At 35.8% G+C, this 11,497-nt stretch overlaps 1 protein-coding gene across 4 annotated transcripts; it reads left to right on the forward strand.

Moving 5' to 3' along the window:
- The first annotated feature begins 1,165 nt into the window (after positions 1-1,165).
- Positions 1,166-10,275, forward strand: LOC107871283 (myb-like protein X). Of its 4 annotated transcripts, none has more exons than XM_016718163.2 (4): positions 1,166-1,377; positions 1,959-2,433; positions 7,535-8,525; positions 8,774-10,275. In XM_016718163.2, exons 2-4 carry the CDS (start codon positions 2,356-2,358, stop codon positions 9,565-9,567), a joined length of 1,863 nt encoding a protein of 620 aa, XP_016573649.2. In that variant the 5' UTR covers positions 1,166-1,377; positions 1,959-2,355; the 3' UTR covers positions 9,568-10,275. The 4 variants fall into 4 exon arrangements, with proteins under 4 accessions (XP_016573649.2, XP_016573650.2, XP_016573648.2 ...); XM_016718164.2 differs by having other exon boundaries at positions 2,012-2,433; XM_016718162.2 differs by having other exon boundaries at positions 1,166-2,433.
- Positions 10,276-11,497: the final 1,222 nt, after the last annotated feature.

Consider the following 11,497-nt stretch of genomic DNA (forward strand, 5'->3'; position numbering starts at 1 on the left):
TGAAAATTGAATGATTAATACTGTTTGTTTTTCAACATCTAAATGTGTAAAAAAATTTATTTGTATACATAATAAAATAGAAAGTGCAATTCAAATAAAAAATTAATTATATATTAAAAAAGTATTTAATATAATACAACAAAATTATTAGTATTTGATTGAGAAAAAATATTTATATTTGTTAGTGATAGTGGAGATGACTTATAATCGTGGTTGCGGTGACGATGATTGATGTTAGTGATTAATAATGTTGGTGGTGATAATTGTGATGGTTGGTATCGTAGTGACTGTTATGATGGTGGTGGTTGTTGTGATGTGATGTTGCTTGATGTTTGTAGTTTAAGGTGCTGATTGTGTTGGTTGAAACATGAATGCATGATGATTGATGATGTGTTGGTGCTAGTTGGAGATGTTATTTGTTGTGACGGTGGAGATGGTTGTTAGTAGAGATAAATTATAGTGATGATACTGGTAGAGGTGGTGGTAGAGGTGGCGTTACTAGTGACAATGGTGGTGGCAGCCAAAGAATGTGTAGAAGTTGTGATGTATTAATGGTAGTTAGTGGTGGTGCTAGTTGTGATAGATGAGTTGGTTGGTAGCAGAGATTGACCGGTAGTAGTTGCTGATTGTGGTGTTGTTGACGGCAGTGGTGGGGGTGAATATAATTAGAATAAAAGAGGTAGGAGGTGTGGTAGTGGTTGACAATTGTAGTTGGTAGCAGTATTTTTTGTCGATGGTGATTGTGATGGTGGAAGTGGTAGGTGGTGGTTGACAATGGTGATGGTGGCAGAGGTGGTTAGTGGTGGTGACTGCTGAATATGAATAGAGTGGTGAATATTATAAATAGACCTATTAATACTTGGTTCCAAATCTGAATGATTAAGACCTATTCAGACCTATTAGGAGTTAAAACCTTAATTAAAAATAAATACAAGTCTGAATAATTCAGATTCAGACCTCTATTAAGTGCAAACAAATGAGGTCTAAGAGTGTCAAAATTATACTTTTAATAAGTTTGGGTAACAGAACCTCGTTTAAATTGAGGTGTGTCGTAATTTTTTTTTTATATAGTTCAGAAAAATAATTGGATATTTTCTCTTTTTATTTTGAAATTATTATACTTTATGCTCACACCCAAGGATCCCTCAATATATATGTGAGGCTTTAAGCTCTCGTTCTTTTCCCCCTTTTTGCGTGTATTTTCCGAACCCCATAAAAACCAACCAAGCAGAAAGAGTAGAAGCAAAAAGAATAACAAAAAAAAAAAAAAAAAAAACCAAAAACCAAAAAACCCATTTCTTCTCAAACCCTTACTAAGACCAAAAACGAAGAATCTTGAAGTTTTAAGCAGAGCAAAAATCGATTATCATCACATCAGTTAGGATTAATTTTTGCTTGTAATTGTGTTTATTTACCAGTTTGTTGAAGATCTTGCTCCTTCATACAATGCTCTCCATTTTGTCCTAGCAAATACTTATTACCATAAGAATATGAAGAAGTAGAAATAAAATTTTAATTGGATTTTGTTGATTTTTTGAGTTTAGCTTGTAATTTAGGAATTTTGGGATTTTGGTATTTTTCTTGATTCACTTTTTTTTCGTTGATAAAACGAATAAAAAGTGTTGAATTTAGACACCCTTTTGTTTTTTTTCTTAGTAAAAGAAGAGGAAGAAGTAGAAAAAAACATTTTAATTGGATTTTGTTGATTTTGAGTTTAGCAATTGGAATTTATATATTTGGGTGTATTTGGGGTTTTTCTTGATTCACTTTTTTTCGTTGATAAAACGAAGAAGTGTTGAATTTGAACACCCTTTTGATTTTCTTGGAGTTTTTGATTATATAGAGACATTGCTATTTTTGTTGGTTTGGGTGGAATTTTCTAGGGTTTTTTCAATCAGATCACTTAGTAATTCTCAAGTGTTGGTTGTCAATTTGCATCTAATTAGTGTTTTGAACAGTTATCAGTGGCGATTCGTTGGCGGATAGCTTGTTAATGGAACTGTGTTGGCAGGGGATTTAACCTGGCAATGGAAGAGGACTGTAGATACTTTTAGAATTTGTTAGCGGTTTACTTTGACGGAGTTTGGAATTACTTTGGTGGAATCTTGGTTGTTGAATTTGAAGTTGAGAGGAAGTTGAATTTATTGGGATTTTGGATTAGTTTGATTGATTGAGTGAGTGAGGGGATTAAATGGAAGCGAACTGAAACTGGAAAGGAATGTGGGGATATGGTGTATGGACGGGAGTATAATTGCTGGTTCGTTCCGTTACTGGAACACTGCTGTGAGAAGTTAATTGGAGAGTGTTTTTGTTTTATCAACCGAGCATTTTTATCTCGGAGTTCAATTTTGTGCAATGTCTCGCTGCTTTCCATTTACACCACGGGGATATGAAAAGGAGCCTAGACCAGAGGACAGTGACTTATTAAAAGAGGTTTGTTCGATTTCTATTATCGTTATGTGGATGTGTTCTGTTGTTTTAATAATTCCTATTTGGTACGGCATTAATTATCCGGAGTCTATTGGTTGTGTTTTGTGATGCGTGGACTAGTCATTTAATCTCTCTTTATGGCAATTAATTGCGTTGAAGTTTAAAATCATCGTTGCTTCCGAAGCGACTAGTGTGATTGTTTTAATGTATGGGGAAACAACATTCTAAAACCTAATTTGTTGGACTCTCCAAAATTGTTGTTGCAGTCGTGCCGGATCCTCCAAAAATGCACTACTTTTGAAGGATGTGGCACGTGCCCAATGACATTTTTGAAGAGTCCGAGCAACATAGCTAAAACCTATTGCCTTAATATATTGGAAGAGGACATTCTATAAGCACTACCGACAAATAGTGTAAACTTGTTTAAAGGAAATATAAAGGGCTCTGCTTTTGGCTTCGTTCTAGTTAGTATTTAATACAAGATGTGCTGCATAAGTAGAATGCTGACTTCTTTAGTCATCTAGGGTGAAATCACTAGAAAATGTATGAGTTGGCCGGTAACATTTTTCCTTAATTGAATCCAATTGAATGGTATTTTAAATTTTCCCTGTTATGCTCTATACTCGATCATGTTATTGAAATTTTTGCTGGATGCTTGTCATGTTTGCCATCCTTAACTGCGGGATTGACGATTCCATCCATCAGTGCTTCTCTGATTACTTAATCTTCTTATTTGCAAAGTCTCTTCACTCATATCTGTGGTTTAGTTGAATGATCTTGGTACACGGAACCTTAACTTGGGACATGTGTCAATTAATAATCATCTGGCTATGTTGTTATTGTTGTTGTCGATAAAATTAAAGTCCATGTGCTAGGGAATTGCTAGATTTGTGGGGAGAAGATAAATGTGGAGTCGGGGCTAATTAATTAAAGACAACACAACTCTATTTACTAAGGTTAGAATCCACGGAGTAATTTGCACCAATGATATGGTCTAATTGTCAATGAATTGGGTTGAGAACCATGAACTCTCAGCTTCAAATCCTAGCATAGGCAAACTACACTAGGTTGATTTCTTCCCATTTGTCCAAACTTTAGTGGAAGAGTTAATGTGTTGATGGGAGGTAGCAGTGCCCGTGAATTATTAAAGGTGCGTGCATGCTGGCCCAACACCACAATTATACAAAAATTTTAAAATAGAGCTCAATGATCATTCTATAGTAATTCCTGGCAGTTTTGTCAAGCACTTCATCTTATAGTTTCATATGTAGCTTGACATAGGTACTTCTTCAACCTGTGCCCTCCTTTTCCAATTCGTTTTGGTTCTTTTTCTCATTCGACTTTATTATTGATTTCACCCCTGTAACCATATCAGTTTTTTCAGTTAACTATCTTTTTCCCTTAAAGGTGGTAAGCTGGTATTTCGATGGGTCCTGTATTTGTTATTGGTTGTTGTTTCTTGTATATTTGATGAAACTTTTTTCTTCATTTTGTCCAACTTTTAAAAGTAGAGTTACTGATCTGGGATGTATTTTTCTTGCAAACATATTATACCCTACATCAGGCAAGAAACATTTGCAATTTTGTCCCCAATTGGGGGTGAGGGTGGGGGCAATGATCTCCCATTTGATTCTGAAGTATTTGTGGTTTTCTGTCGCCTTTTCTGGTTTACATCAGTGCTTTGAGTTTCACCGTTTGGATATGACCTACACAGGGACATAAAGGTGAAGAAAATGTGATTAAATTTTTAGTTGATGCTTTGCTTCATCTTCTTCTATGCAAATTGCTCATCTCCTTATCGATTATATCGTATGAATTCTTAAACACCCCCCAACCCACCCCACACACAAAAAAAAGAAGAAAAAAAAAAGAAAAAAGTGAATCCATTAGATCCTAAGAATATTTTATAACCGAGCAATTTAGATTCTCTTTTGTTCCCTTCTCATGAGTTAGATGCACCTATATGCTCCGCAACTTGTTTTCTTTTCCATGTTGGTGCTTCTTGTTAAAATTGTTTGTCCAATTTCAGCCTGGATGGATTTGTTTTGTGCTTTAAGATATTTCTAGGAATTTTGGCTCAAAAGTATTAGTCATTATGGATGAAAACGTTTTTTATGCTATTGGTAACAATAACGATATCACAATTCCAAGCTAAACCCTCACCAACCACGTCTCTCCATACTCATATCAATCCTATATTTAAAGATTTTGGTCAATTGTTACTGGAAATGCTCTATGTCAAATGTCTAACTAATGTTTTCTATTTGCATACAAATCTCTAACTAGACTAAAGGATTCCTAACAAACTTAACCTGAATAGCACCTATTTAGGCTCTATTTTTTTTTTTTATTTTTTTGAGAAAGACCTATTTAGGCTCTATAGTTTAGAAAGAAGCTACAAATCCTTATTTTTGGGAGCTTAACTGACCTATCCTTATAATGTTTGCATCTTCTTGATGCCTTTGAATGAATCTACTTGCATCTTCAAGAAGAAAAAAAAGTAACACCTATTTAGGTATCACCTATATACATTTTCTTTTCTATCAAGTCTTCATGGAGATCATGAGATTTTAAGTCTTACCAGCTATTTCCTTTCGTATGATTTTAGGTCTAGCTTGTCCCAAAACCTTTAAACACCAAGATTTCACTCCTAAAGGCCGATGCATCTGAAAGTTGACGCATGACAGATTTAACCATCTCAAGCAACCTTATCTCATTTTATCCTTTGTGTACCACTTGCACCTTCAATAAGACTAATCATTGTTTAATCAATATATAGTAACACATCCATCTTAACACTTACCTTTGTTGGGACACTCATCTTGCGGATATGCTGGACCTTAGAGGCCGAACATTCACTCTCACTTAACTTTATAAAGTGCTTATCTTCAACCATTCTATAGAACTTGCGTTTCACTAAAGTAGGGCATTCTCTTATTGCAAACACATTGGTTTGGCAGAGCTACACCCTGACAAGGATATCCAATTGAACACGCTTTGCTGGAAATTATACTGTGTATGTAAGTCAAATTTTGTTGCTCGTTGGTTATATATATCTAAGGTTCAACAACCTTGATAGAGCAAAGTTATCTAGTGGTGCAGTGAAGGGTGTTCAATTCAGCCTTCAGGTCATCGGGCCAGAACTTTCGTGTTACAATCTACACTGTAAATTTTTGCTTTTCATTTGGCAGGTTAGAAACTTACACGCTACAGCTGCACTACACACATCTGAAAAGTAAGATTTTTGACTGTCTCTAGTTGGTGGAAACAGATTTTTAAGACCGTTCATGGCGGAGTCACTAGGTAGAACAAGATGGTAGTGAACCCACTCATTGAAAAACATCTTGTTGCCTTTTCAAATCTGGAATACCCTTGATAAAACTCCTGACTTCACTACTGGCCCTGGCTACCCTTTTCCTATTCAATCATCCTAGTTTGGTCGTCCTATGTGTAACATCTTTATGCATTATACAATTCTCCTAGAACATTAAGCCTATACATTTGAATTCTTTGCATTTGGGCACCTCAATGCGATCAATCCCTCTTCAGCTTCACTCTTTTGATGTTGGCTAAACTTGTTGAAGTACATATATTCAGTCTTCTAATTATTTTAAAGTGCTTGCTCTCTGGAGTGCTTCTTTATAGTTCAAACCAAATATCATACACCATGAGACCTTATCATGTATATTGTTAGTTAGCTCATCCATAACTAGGATGAACTCAATGTTGATCATGGGTGTAGCCTACTGTTATGAGAGACTCCTTTATATATTATATAATTGTTTTCGCACTACTGATGACTCCTTCATACGTATGTATGAGATTTATATATTTTATGTGAATTCATTTCTTTGCAACACCCACTAAAAAGCTTTTGCTTGCACTTTATCATTTGCTTTTTCTAGTTCAATGAACACCATGTGTAGATCATTTCTCCTTTCTTTATAAATTTTCATTAATTTTGTTAGCAAGAATTTACTATACGTTGTAGATCTACTTAATGACACAACAATAACGTACCAAATGTGGGTTTACACTGGGTATGTTGTTATCGCAGTGGATTTTATGTTCTGAGGCTAATGGTGAGGCTTTTTTGGCATTGACACTTTTTATAGCTGACCCAACTTGTTGGGGACTAAGGCTGTGATGCATAGTAGTAGTTATAATTTTGTAGCTGAAATACCAGTATTGCTCATGGAAGTCTCTCTGAATACAAAGTGATTATGAATTATTTTATTTTAAATGTTTCCGTCCTGTGCCTAAGCACATATTTGAGAAGCAAGACTTTTATTTATTGCTGTTGGGTCTTACTAATTAAGCTGAAGGCATGGAGAGATGTGATTGCATTTTCAATTGTTCGTTTTGTAGTATGGCATTCTGCACTTTGTTGTTATAGCTTACTTATGGCCAGGTTTAGTCAATGTGTGCCTCTGTTTGGTTTTTTCTCTTTTCATACCAATTACCAATGTTCTTTTCACTTACTAATTAACATGGAGTCCACTCATTGTTTTGTTTGCTATGATGTGATTGCTTAGGTTCTCAACTTCTTGTCGATGTTCTTCCTCTTTAACAATTTGAAACTTTTCTACTTGGGCGTTCTTCAAATAGATGTAGGATTTCCACCTGAACTTGGTTTCCTCATTTGGTTTCCATATTTCGGCACTGTCTCCTCGTTTATAATTTTGTGCTAGATTTGTAATTTTTTTTCTGTATTTTCCTCCTCTCATGAGGATGTTGGCATTAGTTATACTTGACCTTTCGTAAAAAATATTTGTACTTGACCTGTTTGATAAAAACCATTTCGGTTACTATTTACTGTTTCTAGCACTTCAATTATTGTATTATTTTGTGGTTGTGACTGTTCCCTTTTTTGTGTGCTTTGCCATGCTTTCTTTAGCGTTTTGTCTTTAGCTTCTTCACTCCCTTTGTTTCTTTTCTCGAACTTCTTTGTAATGCTTTTACTTGAGCTGAGGGTCTATCTGAAACAACCTCTCTACCTTGTAGGGGTAAGGTCTGTGTACGCACTACTCTCCTCAGACTCCACTCGTGGGATTACACTGGGTCTTGTTATTTAAACTGACAGTTTCCTTTTCGTGTTGTGTAGGAGAAAAGAAAGGAGAAAAAACATAAAAAGGAAAAGAAAGACAAGGAGAAGAGAGAAGGTAAAGAAAAAAGGGACAAAGACAGAAGTGATGGGAAACACAGAGAAAAGAAAGAGAAAAAGGATAAACACCGAGACAAGGACAGAAAGAAGGACAAGGACAAAAAGAAGGACAAGGACAAGGACAAAGAGAAAAGCAGCATCTCGGAGGAGACAAGAGTTGCCGTTCCACCTGGGGCTTCTAGTGGAGGAAAGCTTCATGAGAGAGATGAACATAAAGAGAAGCAAATTAGCTTGGAGAAAGGGAAAGATGTACATAAAGGGAAGCTGCCCATTAAGACTAGCCTCTCTGCTGTTGAGGCAGAGGACTCAAAATTTGTGCAGGAGTTGGACAGGAGGATCAGAGATGAAGAGAAGGGTGCGCAAAGTCAGTCGGGGGAGAGATTTCCAGTTGAGTGGAAAAGAGCTGAAAAATCAGACAGGGTGGGCATCAAAGTTTTCGGAAATTTGGCTGACAAGGAAAAGAACAAGGAGAAAGGATCTGATAACAATAAGATGGACGCGCAGGCGTTCAGGGGTGAACATATTGGAGCTAATGCAATACCTCCCAGCCCTACTATGGCAAAAAGCAATTTTGAAGGTATTCCCCGACCATTGGAAGAAAACTTTGGGAAGAAGAGAGAGGAAAAACAGAAACCTAAGGAACGACGTGATGACAAACCAAGAGAGAAAAATAAGGATAAAGAAAGGGAAAAGCAGAGTCATGGAAAGCAGAAAGACAAGGAAAAAGAGAAGAAAAGGGAAGAGAAAGCGAAGGATAAAAGTGAGCACAAGAAAAGCCGGGAAGATAAATCAAAAGACAATAATAAGAACGATTTCGTTGTGCGTAGTAACAATAAATTTCCGCTTGTTTCCAAGGAAAACAGTGCTGGTACAGCCACCGAGGGAATTGCCAAAAAGCGAAAGAACGTTGAAACTAATGGTTTCCTGCATGGTGAGTTTAAAAAACTATTAACAGCTGCTATTTATTGACTTTACCTCATACCCTGTGGATGCCTCAAAGCTATGCGAGTTATATATCTGATTAGATTGCATTGATAGAGTTCTTGTGATTTTGGGTGTAACAGTCTGTATATGCTGTACTTCTAATGCAAATTGCTTGAATTAAACAAGCATGTTCAGCGCTATTTAACCTTTTGGTTTGGCTGATTAGTGTTGCTTCTTTTCTGTTCTGCTATACAGAGAGTGAAGTCAGGCCTGCTAAATTGCTGCGGCCCTCATCCTCTCAGCAGCCAATGCAGAATGGAAAGAAATTGGATACTCACCCAAAAGCAGACTTGTTTTCCTCTATTAAACAGGGAGTTGGCAGAGCTGCTTCTGACGTTAAAGCGGAAAGCAAGGAGCACAAGCTAAATGGTAGTATAGAAGGTCAGCCATTGTTCGGTGTTAAGGCAAAGGCTTCTTCTGTGATTCCTGGTGCTGATCAGATTGCTGAGGCATCTAAAAAATCACTGTTCAGTGTTAAGGCAAGGACTTCTTCCGTGGTTCCTCGTGCTGATCAGATTGCTGAAACATCTAAAGAACCGTTGTTCAGTGTTAAGGCAAAGGCCACTCCCATTCCTGGTGCCGATCAGATTGCTGAAACATCTAAAGAACCGCTGTTCAATGTTAAGGCAAAGTCTTCTTCTGTGATTCCTGGTGCTGATCATGTTGCTGAAGCATCTAAAAAACCGTCGTTCAGTGTCAAGGCAAAGGCTTCTCCCGTGATTCCTGGTGCTGATCAGATTGCTGAAACATCTAAAAAACCTCCTCATCCCGATTCCAAGTATTTAAGCCAGATACTTTCAGTTCCTAAGGTGGACGATTGGTCTGGATATGACGACCAGGAATGGTTGTTGTCCGGAAGCAAAAGAACACGTCCTAAGAGTGCTGAAACGTGTCTAGATGAAGTCAGTCAGGAGCATTGTGTATGGTCTGAAGCTTTGCAGATAGACTCTGCTGATGTTTGTGCTCTGCCTTATGTTATACCTTATTGAACGCTGTTAACATGATTTGACATCATGATTTCCAACAACGAGACTCCTTCAGCAATGCAGCAACGAAGCAGTTTTTGGTCGAATTCTCTGTCACTCCTATTAACTCTGGTGGTTCTGATGGTGGCAGCTTGTTCTGCAATTGTTTCGAGATCTTGATCAAGACATAAATGATACATTGGAAGACCAACGTTGAACCGTCCAATACCAATAGGTTGATTGTTGTGCTCCTGTTTGTTCCCGAAGGAAAAAAAAAAATCTCTGAGAGTCATCAATCAACGCGGATGTACCTTGCAGTAACTTAGATGGAGGGGCAAAGAGACTTACTGGCATATAGTTTCATAAATCCCTCAGGTAGATCGGATCGGATTGAAACATGACAAAGTGTGTCTAGGAAGATGCATAAGCTTGTGCAAGTTAATTCTATTTGCTTAGAAAAGCTTGGAATGCTCTTTCTAATTTGGGTGTAAAAGAACTAGCTTTTTATGGTCTTTATTACTCCACAATTTTGATTTGTAACATAGTATTACTATAGTAGTTGTAAGATAGAAGGGATAAAAGGACAAACAAAAAGGGAAAAAAGGGAAGCTAGTTGCATTCATTTGATTCACTGAGTTGCAAGGTTTAGATTATAATTGATTTCCATTTTCTGGAGAATATCATATAATATAACATGAGGTTTCAAGTTAATTGAGATGAAAATTTTATGTACATTGGAATTAGGCCCTTCTTATTTAGGGGTTTTCTTTAGTATTTAAAAATTAGTTTTGGAAGCATTTGATTTTCTTAGTTTTGAAATCTTGATATATAGTTTCAGTTTGAATGTATGGTTTAAATGTCCAATTGCTTAAAACATGTATTTAACATGATTGGATAATAGGGAGCTTTTTGCCACATTATGATTTGTGTTTGATGGAATTTTATAGTTCAGCAGAGTGTATTAGAAAATATAATATATTCATTAGCTTTTTGTATTATTATTCTATTTGGTACATTTTTCAATTCATGTATAATTAATGTTTTTGCATTAGTTATACATTTTATTTGGTATTATATTATGTATTAGTAATACACGGAAATTCATGATATTAACAATATTAAAGAGATTCAATTCTCCCTCAAAACCCTTTTTCCACATCCTTCCTATCATGTTTATGGAGGGTATTTTTTGTGAACAAATAATTCTTGTAAGAAATTATGCAATGCATATTATTTTTAGTACATTAAGGAGTCGTTTGGTAGAGTGTATTGAAATGTTAATGCATTCATTAGTTTAATGTGTATTAATAGTACCTTATTTGGTATACCTTTTTACCCTATATAACACTCTATTGTGTATTGAGGTGTGTATTACTAATATCTCAAAATCCATGGCATTAGTAATGCAATGAATCTATTGCATGCATTAACATGCTTAAAGACTCTATTACCCCTCAAAAAATTTTCCGCATCCGTTCCAACATATATATTGAGAGTATTATGTAAAAGAATTTTTTTTTTTTTAGAAATTATGTAATTCATATTTTTTTAAATACATCGAACCAAACACTACATAAGAAAAATACAAGCATAACTAATGCAAACATAACTAACACAAACATTATTAATACATCATATTTTGCATTATTCTTATACACTCTACCAAACGACCCCTAAATCAACTAATGTAAACATAATTAATATTAGTATTACTAATACACCATATTCATCACTATTCTAATACACCCTATCAAACGAACCATTTAAGTATGACTTTGGCACCTCCTTGCATGAAATTTCTCTCTCTTTGAAGCTTTCTTGGAGCCCAACTCAATACATTCAGAAGCCCATTATTATTAACTTCAAAACTTCTTGCCTTGGCTTGAATTTAGGCAAGTTTTGAATCTTTTCTTTGGATTTTTGAATGTTGAGTTTTGGGCCTCTAATATATCAT

The sequence above is a fragment of the Capsicum annuum genome, chromosome 5, assembly GCF_002878395.1.
Source record: "Capsicum annuum cultivar UCD-10X-F1 chromosome 5, UCD10Xv1.1, whole genome shotgun sequence".
NCBI classification, from domain to species: domain Eukaryota; kingdom Viridiplantae; phylum Streptophyta; class Magnoliopsida; order Solanales; family Solanaceae; genus Capsicum; species Capsicum annuum.

Bases quoted from the DNA above. Each gene is read 5' to 3' on its own strand.
- LOC107871283 (XM_016718162.2), top strand. From the start codon at position 2,356: ATGTCTCGCTGCTTTCCATTTACACCACGGGGATATGAAAAGGAGCCT. The intron at 2,434-7,534 runs GTTTGTTCGATT...CGTGTTGTGTAG, and splicing joins ACAGTGACTTATTAAAAGAG to GAGAAAAGAAAGGAGAAAAA. The intron at 8,526-8,773 runs GTGAGTTTAAAA...TCTGCTATACAG, and splicing joins AACTAATGGTTTCCTGCATG to AGAGTGAAGTCAGGCCTGCT.